Source organism: Falco peregrinus, chromosome 1 (genome assembly GCF_023634155.1).
Source record: "Falco peregrinus isolate bFalPer1 chromosome 1, bFalPer1.pri, whole genome shotgun sequence".
In the NCBI taxonomy this organism is placed as follows: domain Eukaryota; kingdom Metazoa; phylum Chordata; class Aves; order Falconiformes; family Falconidae; genus Falco; species Falco peregrinus.
The window spans coordinates 73,721,459-73,743,039 of NC_073721.1; the positions used below are offsets into that span (position 1 = coordinate 73,721,459).

The 21,581-nt window shown below is 36.3% G+C and overlaps 1 protein-coding gene across 2 annotated transcripts in view; it reads right to left on the minus strand.

Moving 5' to 3' along the window:
* Window positions 1-21,581, minus strand: part of DPH6 (diphthamine biosynthesis 6) — a 210,394-nt gene that overhangs the window by 31,979 nt on the left and 156,834 nt on the right. For both annotated transcript variants that reach the window (XM_055812818.1, XM_055812825.1), the window contains one exon: window positions 8,429-8,834. In XM_055812818.1, the coding sequence (XP_055668793.1) occupies window positions 8,429-8,834 (406 nt within the window). The remainder of the gene's footprint in view (window positions 1-8,428; window positions 8,835-21,581) is intronic.

A 21,581-nucleotide genomic window follows, 5' to 3' on the forward strand; every position in this document is an offset into this window, starting at 1 on the left:
TTCTTACACATATTGCCAGGGCAGGAAAATTTCTAGTCTCAAATACTTAACTTCACATGTGAACTGTCACTTAACAGTATAAGGAGAAAGGAAATTTGCAGTCATAGTTTATTTAGGTTTATTGTCAAATCTAATAGTATGACGGTAGATATAATGCCCGTTTTCCAGGTTATTGATATTAGCAGTGCTAAAAATCCTTGATTTCTCTGCATGAAAAACACTGAAGTACAGCTTCTGCTGTCAGTCAGCAATACTTTCAAAAAGGGCTAGGAAAAGTTATCAGAGAAGATTGAACTGGTACTTTGTGCAGAGCTTATGTCACAGAATGACTGACAACTGTCAGCCAGCTGACAGTCATTCAGCCCTCCTGTGGATCACCCATCCAGTGGGACAGCACACAAACTGAACCAACCCAGGAACTTCCCAGGAACAAGCTATCCACCTACTCATTGATCTTCCTGCTACCAATATTGTTATTGGTTAAAAATGCAACAGTACATAGTTCTTCCTCACAAAATCCACTCTTTTCTTTCATTGAACTCTTTCTTAGGTCTGCTAGACAAAGAGCAAATGGCCAGCATTTTGGTACTAAAGAAGATGAAGTACAAAAGACAAGCTAGTCATGCCAAAGGTCCATCTACTGCAGTATTGTATCAAGTAATGATCCTAAATAAATATCTAGAACAAGTAATAACAAGTGAAGCAGGTATGATATTATCCCCAATTCACTTTCAGCCTACAATTATTTGAAGATCAGTAGACTTCCTAAGTCAGATGTAATTTCACTGGTTTGAACACCACCATGTTTTTTTTCTTCACTTATAAATGAATAGTAATATAGAGAGGGATCTGTATGAATGATGCAGAGATCTCTAGAAGTCTAAGTTATTTCGATGATTACTGATTTAGAATTGCAGAATTGTTGAAACAGTCTCAGAGAAAAACTTTCTGTGTAATTGTAAACTGTAATCTGTGTTGTGTCCTTAAAAGCTGACTTTGTCATAAACGGTTTCTGGATAGACAGATCATATATGCCTCACCAGATGATCCAAATTTGGCAATCATTGCATGCCTGATGCAATTGTTATAAGATGTTTTTATAGTTGTCCTCTGTCATCAAAGCACGAAACAGTTTCTAAAAATTAATTTTGATGTTGTAGGAGGACATTTGTACTTTATGCGTATATAGACACTTATACATATAGGGATAGACCATGTATACATACAGCTGTCTAGAAGATCCAGTTTTCCAGAAGAGTATTAATTTGTTCAGACTCCTTGTAGAGCCAATTATCAAAATTTCCCATTCTGACTCATTGCAAAATAGACTGGATTCTCATTCCACCAGTTTCTTTACATCTATTTTCTTAAGATTTTCACCTTATAGCCTATTGCTTTTAGCAAATTTTGATGTTTATTGAAATAACTTATTAACTAACATCAAGCAGTAAAGCCATTGCATGGATCACCGTAAAAGATGTCTAGCATCTTCCAAACTGATTATGTAAGGATGGAAAGTCAGTTTTCAACGTGTTAGCAAACTTAGGAAAATTTTATTTATAATCTATGACTTTCCTTACAAAAAGCCTGTTTTCTGACAGGTCCATTCTGCCCTGGAGGTCACTACATGTCAACAGGAAAATTAAGAAGTCCCCACAAATAATTCATCTGGTGAAGAGCTCAGGAGCATTTCAACATAACGTGAAAACATGATAGGAGGGATACAGTAACCTATAAATGTATCTTGGATATTAGTGTCAGAAATTCTGAAAGAAATATGAAGTTGTACACAGTAGTTTTAAAACAACCTTACCAATATATTGCTAGTGTTCTGTATCAAGGATAAAAGGTGGATGTTCTAGATCACTCTTGGCGTCAAACAATTAAAAAAATATTTCCATGTAAAGTTTTAGCAAGATTTTTCTGCATGACTGCAATACATAACCTTTAGATGTCATGCGCTTTCCATTTTGAATAAGAATGAGTTCTAACATTGCTACGTGGCCTTGGCACCAAGTGATTGAATTCAATCTACTATCTGTGCTCTTATAAAAATAAATTTCCCATCCTAAATGACAGAAGGCCACTGCCCTAAAGTAGGATCTAATACATTTTAAGCTGCCTTCACAGGCATGAAACACCTTCCGATGCAAATTCAGTCAAGAGGCAACATTACTATTAAAACAATTTCCCCATGTCTTCGATAGCAAACAAAAAAATCCTTTTTGTATGAGATGTTCTGACAAAAATATGTGTACACTGAATGGCAGTAGATACAATAACAGCATAACCTTGAAAACTGACATAAAAAGTTTAAAATTTCAGCATGTTAATGGTCATTTAATATATTAGATCTCTTGACTGGATAGCTTGGGTAGCAACAGCAGGATTGCAAAGCCACCTCTGTGGCTCAAGACCAAATTTAGCTACTTTTATCCTTTCCTTTCAAAATGTAATTTCAAATGCACTCATGAATCACATCAGTATTTCCTAATTGCTTATGTATATTATAATCTGATTCATTTCCCCAAGTACTAATATCACCTTTTTTTTTTTTTTTTTTTGACCAGCAGCAGTGTAGGCCTGCTGCTTGAACTATTATACTTGGCAAATTCTTTGTTTTCTTAACAGGAAACCCAAGAAATTTAAAGTGAAATTTTCCTCTTCTTTCAGGTTGACAACTGTTCTCATGTTTTCCATTTAGCCTAAATTAATAGAATTTGGTAGAAAAACATATACAAGTTTTACAGCCTATTTCAGACAGCATCATAATATCTAAAAAATACCTTTGTTTGGCCAAATTATGTATCGTAGTCACAGCAATTACTTCATTAGTTAGTGATTGCAAAGCTTGATTTCAAAAGGACCAACAGTTAAAAATTACCAACACTTATATACCTGCTTCATGGTTACTCAATAAACAGTTCTTAATGACTCTTCAGTTGCTACTCACGTGAGTAGCCCTTCACGACCGCTGAGTCATGAGAACATGTAGGTCTGCATACAAATATTTAGAAGTTGAGATTTCAGCTGTCCCCATGGGAAATTGTTTCCCAGCGTATAAGGGCATATCCATCCAGAAAGTTAAGTTGAAGTAAATTCCCTTTGTGAATTTAAAGTACATTAGTTAAAAAATATCAAACTCTTAATGCACACAAAGATGTGTTATTAAGAAAGCACATCTTGGTATCTTCACTTGATTGTCTTCCACATCTCTTAGATTTACACTACATAATGTATATCTGCCAGTACTGGAAATTGCGTTTTGGAAACCATCTGGTAAATGTGTTGATAATGCAGTATTTTCATAAATGTAATACTTTAAATCTTATCAGATAGAAAATCTTTAGTTTAAAAGCAGCATGTTGTGCGTGTGTCAGGGTGTTACTATGTCAGTGCAAGGACTCCTAACTGAGTGCCTAATAACCAGGGCTTCTCTTTCAACAGAAGAAACAGTCCCATCTCAAGATTTTCTATGGTCCAGCTGAACTACACTCAACCTGTGTTAGAATTTTTTCTAAACTATAGCATCATTCAAACATGATAAATACAGAAGTACTAAGAGCCTTTTAGTCCTAAGCGTTTACAGAGTAGAGCCACATTTAAAACTAATTATATATTCATTTTAATGCCGCTACCAGACTGTCTTTCTATTCCTGTTCTCTTTTGCCTTTTTATATTCCCACTTCATTTTTTTCTATAGTATTAAAAAGGGATTATGTAATATGATGTTCTGGTGAATGCAGGACCTTTTCCACTCCCTAATAAATATTCAAAAATATTTTTGCATACATCCTGTGAACAAGGCCTGTGATGACTATGAACATCTTTCCTACACTGAAGTATAATCTAGTCAACTGGATGGTATAGCGAATTGTTCTGACACGTTTATATTAATGCATATTTAAATGAGAATAAGAGAGAAATAGCCATTTTATGTTAAAGACTTCTAAAGGCTTAACAGCATCTTACTAAGTATATATGTCAGCTTAATCTAATCCTCCTACTTCTAACACGTTCTGTGGTCTCAGCACGGTGCCCATAATGCTCTCGTATGTTATGAGGGATTGCCTCTGAGAAGTTCACCATCAGTACTACACTTTGTTCAATAAAACTTTACATCTGGTCTTAGGATGACAGAAAGCTATCTGTCTCAGATTTGCATTACAAACCTTTAGCTTCTTTTGACATCAGTAACACTGGCTATAGTAATTTCCAATAACATGTTACAATATGCAGAGTATACATACTCCTGGTTCTCATCTTACTGTATCAGGTACAAACAAATGTCTCTAATTTATTTGCACAGTTTTAAATAAATTACAATCTCTTTGCACCAAAAAAGCCCTCGTCTAATCAGAGGCTCATTTGAGAAGATCTGTGGCAGTGTTTTCTTCTCTCACTCCAATGATTTAAGCTCTAATCAGAAAAAAGTACCTTTATTTTTTTCCGTGCTTTTGCTAAAAGAGACAATACATTGCAAGTCAAGATTTTACAAGAATTATTGAAGACTACTTGCGCATCTTATGACATGATGGAAGTCCACCTGAAATGCACTAAGATGGGAAGAGTTATCTCCTCAACCATCTCTCTTGATTTCTGAGACATGATAATTTCTGTCTTTTCCATTACACATCCACATCTGTCTGATGTGTTTCATGGTAAAAATATTTGAATAGTAGTGTCTAGCCTTCCCTGCTACATGATGAGTATTATCTTTCCTCAGCTGACAATGTATCTGATGGTGGTTGAAGACTCCAAAAGGACAGACCTACTTGTGGGATTAACAATGTCTAACACATGTTGGAGATCAAACATGTCACTAATGGCTCATCATACAGATGGTTAGCAATTAGCACTACCTGGGCTGAATTAATAAATGGCAACTGAAAAACTGCTCTCTCAATGTCATTTGCGTTCTGGTAGCCACACCAAGGAAACAATATTTTTAAAAAGTCCATATATTAGGCCTGCAGATTTTCAAGTCAAGATCAGTACATTTCTGCTTAATCCTGTGTCCTGGTACAATGCTATTCTGTGTCTGAAAGACAGTTTTACCTACCAGCTATCTGATCAGTAGCATAAATAAATCTGTTACCCACCTAGACATACTCTGCAACAGAAAGCGACCTTTGGAGGTAGTAGAAATCACCACAGAGACATCCAAATACTCAAAATACCTTAGGGCAAGACTGCAAGACTACAGAGAGAGGTATGAGCAAGTTTTGGCCATGCTCATAGCTGACAAGACACAAAGTAGTGCTATTTTGGAAACCAGTACTGTTCTCTCTTGTGACTAGCCACATTCAAATTCGTGCATTCTATAAGCAGAACAAGCTTATTTGAAATTGCCTAAATATATTATATCTATGCTTTGAATTCTATTCAGGCAATGAATTAAAATTCTGTGTAACATAAAACATGCCTTTTTTACTCCCTCTCTCCTGAATCGAGATTTAGGAAGAAGGCTGACAAGTTAATGGGCTGTTGTAGATGGAACATGAGAACCATCTTAAGGCTCAAGAAGACAACAGGAGTATGCTATGAGAAACCAGAAAAAGCTCTGGTCATCAGAATTTAGCAATGTCTAACATCTTGGGCTGGTGTTATAGGCAGGTTAAAATATCATGGGATTCAAAAGACTGACCTGATATTAGCTCTGGTATATTTTATCTGTGAAGCACACTAAAGGCCACACACATTTGCCATAGTTCTGCCAGTGAAAGGTGAAGACTGCCAATAACTGAGAAGATAAAACATAGACTATGTCACCTTGCTTATGGACACTGTCTAGGTGATACTGAAATGAATGAGAGCATCTCGGAGACCTTATACAGTGCTTTCTTAGCTGAGATTTAACATATATGTGTGACTACACTTTAAATTATGAAAAGCATAGTAATAGTACAAAAGACAGTCAAAGACATAGTTCAGTAATACGCTGCAACGTTTGGAAAGTTGAGGAGGCTCCACTGGAGACTACATGCCCCTTCAAGGTTCCAAAGACACACCTTGGCAGAACACTTAAAATATGTCCCTGTTTCTTAACAATATATTAACAATTAGTCCTCTGATTTTGAATCAGAAACAGTATATATATAATAGTCTTATATCAGATTGAAACTATCTGTAAAACACAGCAACAACTATTTTAATTTGAGAAATAATTTTCAAATATATAGCATATTTCTTCTTCCCATTGACCTTTCTGCAAATTTTTCCTAAGTAGAGAAAAAGTTATTTTTAAATTCTTCATTGAATTCATGAATTAGTGCTTCTTGTAAATTTAATGTATTCTATATATTCTACAGATTTGCAAGAACATATTTCTTACTAGTGAGGATAATGATAAAATTGCTATAATGACAGGAATTATTATGACAGTGCAGAGATCTGAACACAACCAGAATGAATATGACAATCACAACAAATCTTTCTATGTCTACGGCATTGGTAGTATAACATGAATGGAACTGAATCAAATTTTTATGTGCACAATTTATACATAATATTGAGCAAAATATTTAATAGAGCAAACAAAATTTATTTGGAAGTAATTATTCTATGGCCTGAGAAATATCAGAAAGCAAGCAGGCAAAACGGTAACGTTAATCCCATGCCAGGAATATGTTTTATCAGGTTTCCTTTTAGCTTTTAAACAAAATGTAGTAAAACCAACAACATTCTGTCAGACTATATGTTCATTCCTTGCTTCCTGGATTAAATATGCTTATTCTATGCCACATTTTTATAGCTTTCAGTTCCTGTAGTTTAAATCTATTAAACAATGTCAGGTTGAATTTTCTTCAAAAACTGCTGCAGGTTAAGAAAAAAAAATAGGCCAGTAGAATATTTGAGGGCTAACATTTATGCCATTTAATTAATATGGATCAGTTGTGGTCTGCAAGGATTTTTAAAGTGCATGCATGTTTGAGATAGAGATAGACTAAGGATCCGATTTTGTTCCTCTCAAACTGATAACAAACCTCTTACTGATTTCAGTACAAGTATGGTCTACCAGTTTTGTAGGTCTGAAAGATAAAATAAGATTTTGTGCTCTTGCATAATGTTGGTTGACCAAATTGAGCATAGCCCAAAACACAGATGTACAACATAAGAAGTACACTGTACTGCACCATTGTATTTATTGTTCTGTATTCTCTTTACTTGGTAAGGGAATGAGATTTTGAAAAAAATAAACATTGGGAAAAAACCAGTAAATTTGTTTGGTTAGCAAGTTCTATTATAGTAAGTTGGCAAGAAAGCAGCCCACGTTCAGAACCAGACACCCTCTAATCTAGAGGATACGAAATCATTTCCTCATTTTAAAACATTAAATATTTAATTATTTATCCTCAAAGGAGTGCCTGTTAGCACACAGAATTTGGTTATTTGAACATAGTTCTAGATCATGACAAAAATAGGCTACCAAATGGACAACGGTTCAAAGACTTACATGCAAAAGATTAATTCTCCCTATGTTTGAACCTGAGGTGGCTGGATTTCTCAGAAACTTTCTTTTTCGTGGAATCACAGAACAACTCAGATTGGAACAAGATTGTCTAATACAACCTTCTACTCAGTCAGGTCAGCTGTGAGATGAGAACAAGTAATCCAGGGCTTTATCCTGTCTGGACTTCAAAACATCCAGTAGAGCCTTTCTATATGAGGAGCGTGCGTGGCAACGAGAAGAACAACAAATGTATTTTAATCATAGAATCATTTAGGTTGGAAAAGACCTTTCGGATCATCCAGCCATTAACCTAACACTGCTAAGTCCACAACTAAACCATGTCTCTAAGCGCCACGCGTACACATCTTTTAAATACCTCCAGGGATGGTGACTCAACCACTTCACTGGGCAGCCTGTTCCAGTGCTTAATAATCCTTTCTGTGAAGAAATTTTTCCAAATATTCAATCTAAACCTCCCCTGAGACAACTTGAGGCCATTTCCTCTTGTCCTATCACTTGTTACTTGGGAGAACAGACTGACTCCCCCCTTGCTACAACCTCCTTTCAGGTAGTTGTAGAGAGAGGTAAGGTCTCCCCTCAGCTTCCTTTTCTCTGTGCTAAACAACGCCAGTTCCCTCAGATGTTCCTTATAGGACTTGTCCTGTAGACCCTTCACCAGCTTCGTTCTCCGGACATGCTCCAGCACCTCAATGTCTTTCTTGTAGTGAGGGGCCCAACACTGAACACAGCATCTGAGGTGCGGCCTCACCAGTGCTGAGTACAGGGGGACAATCACTGCCCTTGTTCTGCTGGCCACACTTTCTGGTACAAGCCGATATGCAATTGACCTTCTTGGCCACCTATCCTTGAAAGGCACTTCTAAAATATCTTCTTCCAATGAAACCTTATGTAGACATAAACAAAAAATACCTTATGCTTAGCATTAACACATGCTTCCTTCATCACAAGTCTTACCTGTTTGTAGTGTTTCGGTATCAAAGACATCCTCCTTGAAGAAAGCTCTAAAAGACAAAGGACTTGCACTGCAGTCTTCTGAAAGTTTTTCAAAAGCTTGTTTAAACATAGCAACTAAGTCATGAAGAGGTCCGTCTAAATCAAGCTGAGAAACGGATGGTGAAATCAAGCTCAGACATAGAGAGACTGATGCAGAAGATGCAGAACTAGACTCCACAGATTCGCAATCAATTTGGTAGCCCTCTGACAACATCTTCATTGCAAAATGTTTTCTTTGGAGTGGATCATCAACTACTGCAACAACGTGCCATTCAATGGCAGCATCTCTGGGTAGGTGAGATACTACAACGACAGTAAGCAACCCACACACATCAGTTCCATCGTGATACGTCTCTGAATCTTCAACCTAAAAGATAAACAAAATATTGTGCATGTGACAGAGCTGGTAGAAATTAATGTTGCTCATATTCAGCTGCTACATTCAGAAAACCACGTGCAGTACAGTTATTTCATGGGGACTGTCTTTCCCCTAAATTTTCCTTCTTATTGAAAAATTATCTTGAGTAATTATGAATTCGTCTGACAGTCAACATCTGCTTATTTTTCCAATCTCAAACCATTACCATACCTGAAGCATTTAATAAAATGCTGATCATAATGTATTTTGCGCTCAGTCTGCAATGGAAAAGTCTTTTTTGCATACAGTAATTTTTGTCCATACCAATGGTCTTTAAAGAACAGAAATAGTAAGAATGACCAAAACTACAGAAATGAGCTAGTAAAGCATTTAAGATGTATTTTAAAAGCTGGAGTACTAAAGATACAGTTCAGATACAGCAAAGATATAGTTCAGATATTTCTGAACAGCAGAATGATCTCAAATGTGTTTTCTTAATAGCACAGCTCATTTAGAAAGTGTATTTAAATTGTTTTCACATCAACCACCACCTCTAATTAGCTAACTTGGTATGCTAACTCTAAGTAACTGATTTCTTTCTCGTTTGATGGTATTAAAGAAGTGGGATGGGCTTTCTGCTTACTTCTTTATAACAAAAAAGAGTATAAATTGCACTGGAGCATGTTAACAGGTATAGGAAGTGAATAGCATCACCTCTGAATCTTAACAAAACTAAGATGAGTTCATAAAAGAATTATCTTGTCCCTGTACTGTTGCCATGTATTTATTTCTTTTTCAAGTGAATACAAACAAAACCAACCCCAGACCTTTAAATTAGGAATAATACATTATAGTGGGTTGACTCCAGCCAGCAGCTAAGTACCACACAGCTGCTTGCTTACTCCTCCTGTCCCCAATGGCACAGGTGAGAAAACTTGTGGATCAAAAGAAAGATGGTTTAGTAAGTGAAGAAAAAAGAAAGGAAGAAAACCAAAACAAGCGATGCAAAGGCTATTACTCAACACCTCGCCACCAGCAGACTGATACCCAGCTAGACTGTGAGCAATGGCTATCCTCCCGAAGACCCTTCTGTTAAGTTTTTATGGCTTAATATGATGTTTTATGGAATGAAATATTCCTTTGGTCAGTTGGGGCCAGCTGTCCTGGCTGTGTCCCCTCCCAGTTTCTTGTGCACCCCCAGCCCTTTGCTGACAGGACAGGACATTGTGACAAACGAAGGCCCTGATGCTGTGTAAGTGGTGCTCAGCAACAGCTACAAACCCTGGTGCGTTATCAGTGCTGTTTTGGTCACGCGTCCAAATGATAGCACTGTACAGGCTGCTATGAAGAAAGTTACCTCCAGCCCAGCCAAAGCCAGTACACACATTTAGGTCTGCTGTTACCTTATACTTGAAATGCATACACTTCTATTATGTATACAACAAGGTCTATTTATGGAAACCAACCCCATTTTATGATATTCATAGTCTAAAAAAGTATGAATTTACATTAACTTATCAGCTCTTTGAACACTTCTTTCTTTTTAACAACTGTTCAAACAGTTGAACAATTGAAATGCTGATTTTGTCTAGCAGATTAATTTTTTTCTTATTTTTTCCCTCCATTTTAATGGAGAGACAATATACCAAGCATTTTTAATACTAGTGACTTCACCATCTTCTTTGTGTACACCGATAATAACATTTTTATATACTGATTTGTTTACGCTGCAGTATATACCGGTAATATTGTCCATTGCCTGGCCTATAAGAAGAAAAATAATAACAAGGCAAATCTGTCAAGTTTGCCTGAAGTCGATAAGGCCATATAACTCACAGCACTGTCAATTCACAACCTCAATTTTCATCTACTCGCTCTCAACTTTGAGAAGAAGAAATGATGACAGGTTACAGGCACTTTATTTCAAAATTCACTCACAAAGTTATTGACAAGCGTTTTGCACAGAATATCTTTGATGCTTGACCCTTGTGAGCTGTTTACATGAAAAATGCACTTCTATATTAACAATAGCGGAGTCTAATTCTATACCAAACGTAGCAATTGCTTTAGCGTTTCTGTTTTTGATATAGGAACAAAAATAGGGATAATTTGTCTCAAATTGCAGTCACTTCAGTCATAATAAAATTTCACCGAGTACTGTTTGCTTTCAGTACTTTCATCAGGCTAGCCAGGCCTGTCATTAAGGTACCAACACATAAATGTTATATTAGCACTTAACAGGAGGAGCACAGTATTCTCCTCTAGGAGATGAATTCTAACCTTGTCAATATAATTCTGCTCTAAGTGCTGTAAAACAATTTGAAAAGATGAAATACTGGAGCTTTGCACTGAGGAAAAAAAAAAAAAAAAAAGTCATGCTTATTCAGGCTTAAAGGCCACTTTGCTGGCCCAAGGTGCTGAGGTACTGTTTAGAAAAAAAGAGTCTAAAGAAGCTCTCTCAGGTCACATCAAGCACTAAGACAAACTTTTCTACTTCCCTGTGCTTGTCTTAGGTTGTTAAATCAATTACTCGCTATTTCTGCTTGCCTTCAGCTGCCATTTAGAATATGAAGAACTACATGAAAATTAAGGCCAGAAGAAAGTACATTTCCAAATTTAACAAATGAGAATTATTCTGTGTGAAAGGCTATTCATGGTGCACCTGTACAGTACCATAGCACTCATAACCTTTAACTTTATAGAGTTTGCACAAAGCACAAGTGATGGAGCTACTGGGGACTAATAATCTTTCATCAGCTGCTACCAAATCTTACAGAAATACTTCTAACAATGATGTCTCCTGACTTATTTTCAAAAAAATCGCTGACATTTGTTTTGTATATGGATGCTGCACTTAGGAGTTACCTTTCAGAAATTTACAACTGTCTTAAACAGCTGAATATCTTTATGATAGCCTGTCTAGTAAATGAGGATGAATATATAAGCTTGGCTAAGAAATTCCATTCATATGATGCCAGAACAATATAAGAAAGTATTAAGACTGAAAATGAAGAGGAATTATTTTATGATTAAGTTGCTTTTTACAATTGATTCTGCACTCTCATCAATGAGATTCAGTACTTCTGGCAGACAGCTGTGGTACTATGAAGAAAAATGTGTTTTTAGGGTTCTTGCCCAAGGATAGTCATAAAATGTTCCATAAAGGAGCACAGGTTTTGGCCTAGCCCTCCTTCCACTTCTTCACAGTCTTAGGGAAAAATAAAAAGAGGTAGAAAAGGATGCAGCTTGGCTTGTATTTCTTGAAAAAGAAGTGTCAAATAATTCTTGGGAATTCTTATTATTAAGAGACAAAAAAAGTGTTTGTTGGGGCAAACACTGTTGAAAGCAGTGATTCGTTAATGTATGCAGACCTGAATTTTACAAATCTTCACAAATTTCATTAGGCTGTAGATGTAGCTGTCATCTAAACGTATTTTCCCTTAAACACTTGTTTTCTAGCTGTCAGTATTCAAATGATTTTCAGTTCATGGTAGAGGATCTGCCTGTTGGAACATTCTGATTTCCACCTGTTAGATTTCCCACAGGATTTAATCCTTTCTAAGAACAAATACTGCGAGGTAGCTTAGCACCAGGAGAAGTCTGAATGTCATAGAGGAAAATGAACAGATCGTAAGGTTCAATAGCTGACTGCTGAGATAATATGGAGACGGATGCTACTACTGTGCTATATTTTTTCATGATCTTATTTAGAGAGCGCTGGAGAAGGAAGCCGGGTAGCATCCTCTTGCTGTGTGGGAGACAGCCTCTGAAAAGAAATGACTCTGTAACAATTTCTTATTTTACTAATGGATGCGCCTCAGAGACCACAGTGTCTTTTGATTTTGAATCTATCGTGCTATGAAATGGTGGATTCCAAAACTTTGGATAAAGATTTGATATAAGTGATTTAGCTCTAACTGAATCTTATATTAGACTGTCCTCAAAACATGGTTCACTATATCCTCCCTCTGCCAACAGGATAATCTGCTACTCAATTTATCAAAGGTGGGAAAGACAAGAGTTCCAGAAAGTTTGGAAGAGGAAGCCCCAAAGCAGATTTTTCTAAATACATGCACTGCAAGAAGGACTATGAATACTCCCTCTTTTAACACCTTGCTTTAAAAAAGACCCCACAACTCAGCAAAGGGCTTTTCCTACCGTGAAGAAAAGACTGGTATTTTTCTGGTTTTACAATACACATTTCAATAACTCAGGGGAAAAACAGAAGGTAAGGAAAAGATTTTAGGAGGACTGAAAATGTGACTCTGTTGTTTACCTCACATTTTATAATACCGAGGCAGGTTGATACCATACTACTGTAAACACTGAGAAGAGTGCCCAGTTAAGCTAAGTAACATCTTGGAAAGTCTTCATGGACCAGTTAATACAGAATCACAGCAGCTGACGGTAGTCAAGAAAGCAAGTAAAGCATTATGAATTCTTAGGAAAGGAATAGAGGATAAAGTGCATTATTTTTACATTACGCTACTGCAGAAATTCACAATTCACCCATGCCTCAAGTAAGACATGCAACTCTGGATCTCTCAACTGAAAAAGGACATATTAGATGCAGAATGCATTCAGCGAGGACAGGAAGGATGATCTAAACCTCTGGAGGATCTGACTGGAAATGTCCTCCAGCCTTAAGGAGAATACGGCAGAGGTTTACAAAACCATATATGACATACGAAGAATGGATAGGGATAAGAACTGATTTTGCACCCTTGTCTTTCTGTACAAGAACCATGGATCATCAAATGACTTTGGTAAGGGCATGGTTTCAAGAAGACTGATGGTGGGTGACACCTGGAATTCCTTGATGGAGAATGATGTGATTGCAGGAATTTTACAGGGATTCAAGGGGAGCCTGAAGAAGAACACAGATTCAGTGGGGATTATAAGACAGACATATTAAAATTCTTAGTTAATTATTAATTTATACAATATTTAATAATTTATATTAAAATTAACGATTTATATAACTATCAAAATGAATTTAATTAAATTATATATGAATAAAACAGTTTGAGGTGGGGAGAATATTAGGGTGGATATATGCTTTTCCTGTTTTTACTGTTCACATCTGCTTAGGGCTACTGTTTGGAGTCAGAATACTAAGCAGAGCCTACACCATTATGGCTATTCTGTGTTCTTATGTAAGAACTTACGTTTACGCTGATACTAGCAGTACGCTTGGTGAAGCGGAAAAGTGACTGGGCTTTCTTGACTGGACTGGTTGAATTTTCACAATTATTCCCTTCCAACAACGAGTCCTCTCCAAGATTTCTGTAATTCTAAGGGAGTTTTATATTCATCTGCGATATTCCACATTGATTTCATAGGGGAATAATGAACACTGAGTCAAACAGAAGAATGCAGGTAACAGCTTTGAAGTGCTTCTTCAGCCAGCTGAGCAGAGCTGTTGGCATCAGAATATTGGGCTGGAAGAAGTGGGAGTTTGATGTGGTTGCTCTTGGGCTCTTTCTGAGAAAAAAAAAAAAAATGCTTCCTCTTCTCCTTTTTCCCAAAGCAGAATCACAGAGAAAACTGGAATCCTACTTTTAGGGAGGGACATATAGAATCTCCCCTCCCTGCTTATACTGATGGAGACACCACAGACAACTAAAACACAACAGACAGTCCCAGACAGTGCCCAGCAGGAGGTTTGCCTGCTTTGGGCACCTGCCACAGGAAAAGGGATCTTGAGCCCTATTACATTCGAGCCACCAGTCTGCTGTGTTTTAACCCCTCTAACAAGGTTCTGCAATGGATGTTCAACACAAATCTGCAAAAGTTTAAGGATGATTGGTTGGAAATAGAAGCGGTTGAAGGGCTTGGCTGAAAACTTACTGAGGGGCGCAGTACTACATTACCAAATGACATCCAGCTGAGTAAGGTATCTAATAACATGAAAAGAGAACAGGAACTCTTCCTATATTTTACATTCATGCATAGGCTGAAGGTGAAAAAATAGCTTTGTAGAAATATTCCTTAGCTAACACTTCTATAAACATGTTTAATGCGGAAATACAAGCCCTTTCATATCACAAGAAGGAATGTTAACAACAGAGGTTGACAACTGGTTTTTAAGCTTCTAATTAACCTGCATCTGTACGTTAAAGTAAAATGGTTATCTGAACTGCTGTGTCCAATGCTTTCCTGAGCTTTGCTCAGACACAAGAAGTTACCACATAGTGTTACCAAGTCCTTGCATATTGTATGCCTTAGTTCTTAGTAAAGATGCACTCGATTTTCACTGTGCGTATTCACGAGAGCTACAGAATACTCTTACACTAATGCATGCCTAATGCATTCTCAGTACTGCTATGAAGCAAACCAGAAGCCAATGCAACGGGCATAGTTAAATGAAAAATGCTGGGCTCTAATAGTTGCAAACTAACTTACACAGAGTGTAAAATTTAAGTTTAAAATTTAAATTTAAATTTAAAAAAAATTAAATTTAAATTTTAAAATTTAAATTAAAATTTAAAATGTAAGTTTAAAATTGCTAACCTTAAAAAAAGAATTTCTTTAATTAATAGTGTATTTTTTTCATCTAAAAAAAATCAAAGGTAGACCTATTAAAATTCTGATGAAAACACAGGAATAACGAGTATAGGACAAACCCATATTCAACCCATAGTATAGGCATTTAACTATTTTACTTAATTTAACTGAAAAGGTACACTTCTCAGCTATTAACATTTATTATATAAATTTGGTTTACTTTGACTATCCTCCATTTGTTCCAAATGAGAAATATTCTTTGTGTTGTGTTAGTAAGGACTAAGGTCTACCTACCTCACAGCTGAATATGAATCAGGCTATAAGAGACAGAGATGAATACATAATTGCTATCTCTACAAAGAATTGACTTGGAGAACAAAAAGAAAGATACTATGATGTTACTTTTGGAAGCTGAGTTTATGAAAACCTTATATGGTATGCATTATTACACCATTATAGCGGCAAGATTAATGTGCCTTTAAATAATACATTTAAAATTTCTTTTACACTGCTTGCATTAAATAGAGTGCATCAAACTCCTGAGATCCAGTTTAAGCTTTGCTAGAGTCTCTCACAACAATAGGTTTATGACTTTAAAAAGTAAAGATTCCACTAGGAAAACTGCATAAGAATAAAAATGTCAGTTCCTGAAGAAAGTAGGATAGAAGCAATTCTTTTCAACACCCTGTTTTGTCTAATAAATAGGCCACATGCATTCCTGGTATAACATGCCTGAATTCAAAGAATGAATACCAGAATGTTTTATAACAATAAAATTGTTAGGAATATTCTTTTTGCAATGCTTACAAAAATAAGGAAGTCTGACATTTAGTATTCCTGAAATAAAACAGATAATTTGCTGCATGCCAAAAAATACATTAACACGAGACTGTCAGACTAAAAATGAAGTCTTACAAACCTGAATATTTGCCATGGAATAAATACCGTTAATATAAAAAGAAACAAGTTCTTCAAGAAATTTTAGTCCTCTCTACCCCACAATGCTGACAAAGCTGACGGTAGTTCAGTTAGCACTGTGTCATGTAGAAATTATTTTGTACAACATCAACTGGAAAACTGAGCCTGTACTTACTTGGTCTTACTGAACCGGGGAAAATCTAGAGAAAACAAGGTGGTTCTTTATTTTTTGTGTCAGCACCTGATAGCATATTTTGCAGAATAATTTCTTTTTTTGTGCAGTGTCTATCCGTCTTTGAAAAACAGAAACATAAAAAAGGGGAAATAGATACAGGGGAACATATATGGCTATTGAAATTCAGAGGCTGTACTATTTCTAAGGGTACTTTTATTCAATTTTTGTAATTGAAATGGATCTCAAATTAATGTAATGTCTTGATATAATGATTATAATTCCACATGCTGGCATTTGGAAAAAAAAATCAAATTAAGTCTTCTTCATACTAATTGTGAAAAATTCTTCATGCAGCTATGGTAGTGAGGAAAAATTAACTAATAGATATGAAATGGTCAGCAATTAACATGCCAAGCAACACATCTTAACTTCTGCCAGAGAAGCATTTTGCAGGTGAATAAAATGAGTGTACCTCAAGTTATATTAGCAAGAGTACAGGAAATCTGAAATCTATACAATATATTGCTGGCTATTATTAGGATTTCTCAAGGTAATGGGCTAAAATTTTATGGTAGTCAACCAAGTATATCAGAAGAAACTACCACAAAAATTAACTAATATCACTTTTAGGGCCCAAATCCCACAAAAAATCTAGTGTAAATCTGATTTTGTAGGTTGAGTCAGCTTTTTGGTGCATAAAGGATATATTTAAGTCTGCAGAATCAAAACTTTCATGAGTAATGGTCTCTGAATATTACTAAGATAAGCATATGTAAACATTATATAAAAAAGATAAGCAAACATGGAAACTCATGAAAACAGAGAGTTCATGAGAAATCAGACCAATAACCATGTATGATCTATAGCTTAAACACTCAAACAGAATAATCTAGCAACTTGCTATTCTATCTTTTACCATGACCATCAAGAGGTGAAGAAGTGGTATTAATTTTTTGTCACTTCTGTGTGACAGACAAAAGGACTTAGTTGAAATTAAAGACATAACTTTACATGCTCTCTTTTGATTATATTTAGTAGCTAATGATGTAAATTGCTTGCTAATTTGCTTCCTCTTTTCTGTTATTGGATCACTGTGTTTTCATCCCTTAATTTTGGAAACTGGGAAGCTCTGTGACATGACCAAGATAAGAGCAATCAGTATGACATTTCCAGGAAGCTTTGAATGGGTGTCTAGAATAAAAAAACAATCGAAAGCCTGTACACAAAGTGTGTAATAACTAGGCTAACACCTCTGATTTCTGGATGTACCAACCTGGACGTTTTCTTGGAAAGTAAGCTCAAATAATTACTTGTTAGAATAAATTGAAAGAAAAATAGAAAACGCAAAGTGGCCTGCTGAAAGAGGGACAGAGACTTCTGCATGTACAGTAATGGAGAAGAATCTCCTATTTAAGACTGAGACTTCCATTTTTGCTTGATTTATCATATCGCAATCTTGTTCTATCCCATTATCTAAAACCAGTCTCAATAGCCCCACGGACTTGAGAGTTTTCAATAATTTTATCCATTGGATTTTATACATTACAATCTCTCTTCAAAATACATTTCATAATTGTATGTGACAATTATGCCACCATCAGAGCAAAAGAAAGATTTTAAAATGTTGGATAATCAGTTATTGGAAGCATGTGATAATATCAAATGGAAAATATATACCATTTCCCCCACATTTTTAGATGGTTATACACCTCAGCTATAGCACTGATTATTCAGAGGAAAACGTGTTCAAAGGATGGCAATGAATGTGTCTGGACTGAGGATCTGAGAAGTACAGGACTGCCAGCATGGCTGTCAAAGGGGCACAATGCCTGAAATTCAGAATTAGGCAATTAATATTAGCTTTAAAAATGGATATGACTGCTTGAAGAATATCTTCTCTCTTACTGGGCCCTTAACTACTCCCACCAATATATAATGAGACAGATCAAACCTAATTTTTATTTATTCTGGTTGGTTTTGCAATTTTTTTTAAAGGGGTGGTGGTTCTGGTTTTAGTTTTGGTTTTTTTTGGGGGGGGGGGTTGGTTTTGGTTTTTGTTTTTTCCTGAAGTAACTCTTTATGGCTTCAGCAGAACATTTCAGTATGGAAGTGCTCTGGTACAACATGAATACCTGTATTTTTTCCCCTAGGTCAAAGGGGTCAGGAAGGGATTTTCACTTTTGTTAAATGCACACAGGCCTTTGGTTGTTCAGCTTATTCTACAGCAGTAGTCACACTACACGTGTACTTACAACCTGATAAACACCCCACCTACTGCACGGGAAACAGCCTCTCGGTTCTCATCCTGTGGCGTAAAGTATTTTAAACTCCAAAGGTCTAATATATTTTAGTCTAAGTACACTCGCAGGGTTCAAAAATAGGAATTTCTGGGTTAAATGTAATGGTCTGTGATATACAGGTCAGGCTAAATAATCTAATGGTGCCTTCTGGCTGTACAAGCTACTCAAGCTACAAACCTGTTTTACCCAGTGCCTATGCCCAGTCTTTCTACCAGCGCTGCCGCACCTGAACTCAAAAAACCCACACTGAGAAGGCAACCATCTTACTCATTATGGCCTTTAATATCCCTTGCTGATAGTTTTCAATTTTTAAACAGCCCTACCTGTCGTGTTGCTTTTTATGTGCTCTCATAGTTACAGATATAATTTTGGAAGCAAAATATCTAAACAGTAAGCATAGTAAAAATGAAACAAGTTAAAGCTTATTAGCAGTAGGGAGCAGATGTAGCAGAATTCTGCCAGTTCCCCTACATTTCCTCCCCAGCAGGGACTTTCTGTCAAGCTGTGAGTTAGTTCTATACAATAATGCAGGTTGCTGCTACTGCAATTGCACCTTCCTATACCTCACTATTGTACTAAAAATTCACTTTGATTTTTGATTTCTTCCTTCATAATAATACTATTTGAAGCAGTTCCTGCAGAGCTAACTGTAAATTCAAGCACTGCATGCTAGATGCTCAAAAAGGCAAGAAAATGTAAAATTGATACAAAAATAATTACAATCTGAAAAGCTGGTTTATTTGCTTTAAAAATATTAACTTTCTCTCAACAAACTAAAGGTTTTTGAGCCAAGAGATAACCAGTTAATGACTGAAGTTAAGATTCCTTGACATACCTCTCAAACATACATCATTCAATATACCAGTTACAATGTGGAAAAAAGATAACTATTTAAGGAACAAAGTCATAAATTGATAGCAATATAAACTGAAAGCAAATGAAGTCTGCCACATGAAACATGATCACAGACTGTCACTCTGAGGGTTTTATTCTTCATGTGTAGTGTCAAAAATAAGCACTTAGGAAAGAGAGTTGAACTGAATTAAGGATGTTCAAGATGGAAAGATTTCACTTGAAAATCATTTGAGAGTGTGTACCCAAATGGGACAGAAAACGAGAAAAGTTAATGGTCAAAATCTACCTCGTGGGCATTAAGGATAACTGATTTTATGATTTAGAATTTAAATTTCAAATACTGATTGCAAAGATGCTGTCTTTGAAAGTCCCCTTTCATTCTGCACTTTGACCTTGAGCTCCGGAACTAATTTTCAAATCAAATGTCAGCTTTTACCTCACATATTCTAACCACGATCACCTGTACACATACAGCCAAATTAACTACTGTTGTTAAACCTGTAATTAAATTTTGCAGTGCAATGAAAAAAATTGTGATGCTACCGGAGGCAGAAGAAAAATGATTTGAAAATTCTGGTGGCACAATTACACTTCGGTTAATTGCCAGGCTCTCCTTCAATGGGACAGCCACCTTTTTTAGTAATATGATATATAGATGTGCAATCAAAAATTACTTTGAATGTGGCACTTTTTAGTAAATGAAGATTTTCAGCAGAAAATACAAGCATATACATTCCTTCATCTTACATATATGAGTATTTGGGGGAAAATGCTTGTTTTCTGCAGTATAGTCAGCTACTTTAATTTTTTAATATGGTACACATGCAAAGCAAGATCAGTTAAACAGAATATAACATAACTGTCAGTACTGCACATGCCCTTTATTTTGAGTCAACCTATTGATATCGGTCAATAATGTCCTACATAACAGCTTGGAACCTGAATTTTGCAGGACAGTTTTTCCCTCAGTTCAGTGTTACAGGAGTCAAACTCGAGGGATGCAGTTTCTTAAAGTCCACCGTGGGGAGTTGCCCCTGGCTGGCAGGTAAGCCCCCCTGAGTCGCTTGCTCACACCCCCCTGCAGCAGGATGCGGGCAGAGACTTGGGAGGGCAGAAGCAAGAAAAAATCATGAGTGGAGATAAAGATAGCTTAATAACAGAAGGAAAGAGAAAAAAATAAAGGAATCACTCACCACCTCCCACCAGCAAACTGATGCCCAGGCAGTCTCTGAGCAATGGCTACTTTAGGAAAAACTCATCCCTGCTCCAGTTTTTATTGTCGGGCACGAATTCATAAGGTATATAGTACCTCTTTGGTCCATGTGGGTCAGCTGTCTCAGCTGTGCCCTCTCCCAGCTCCTTGCTGAACCCCAGCCTGCTTGCTGGGTGTGGGCAAAGTTGGCAAAAGAGAAAGGCTTGATGGTGTGCAGGCACTGTCTAGCAACAGCCAGCACTGGTGGGCTGTTAGAATGGTGTTAGTCACAAATCCAAACTACAACGCTACAGGGGCTGCTACGAAGAAAACTAACTCTATTCCAGCCAGACCCACCACATCTGCTCACAAGAGGAAGTTCATAATAACCTTAAAAAGTATAAGCCAAATTGGAGTTAAATGTGTAACTGTTCTCAGCAGTCATTGGAAGGAGTCATATGGAAAGCAAACTTGTTCTCCTGAAGATTAAGACTTGCCTTTCAGGTTACTACTGACATATATAATGGGATCTTCACTCTTCTGCTCCTGAAGGCAGATGAGTCCATGTACAGAAGATCAGAATAGAAAGTTTTCAATAAACAGCCTTTAAGTGATACATATTCATATAAATGTTTGTTAAAATTTGTTATACCAAGTAAAAAATAAAAATATACGTTCATGGATGTGTATGTAGTGTATATTTATTAATATGCATTTGTATATACGTGTATACAAGGAGGGAGGGAAAGAGAAAAATCTGTATACCTATACACCTTCTCCATGTAATTCTGCAGAATATGCACAGATTA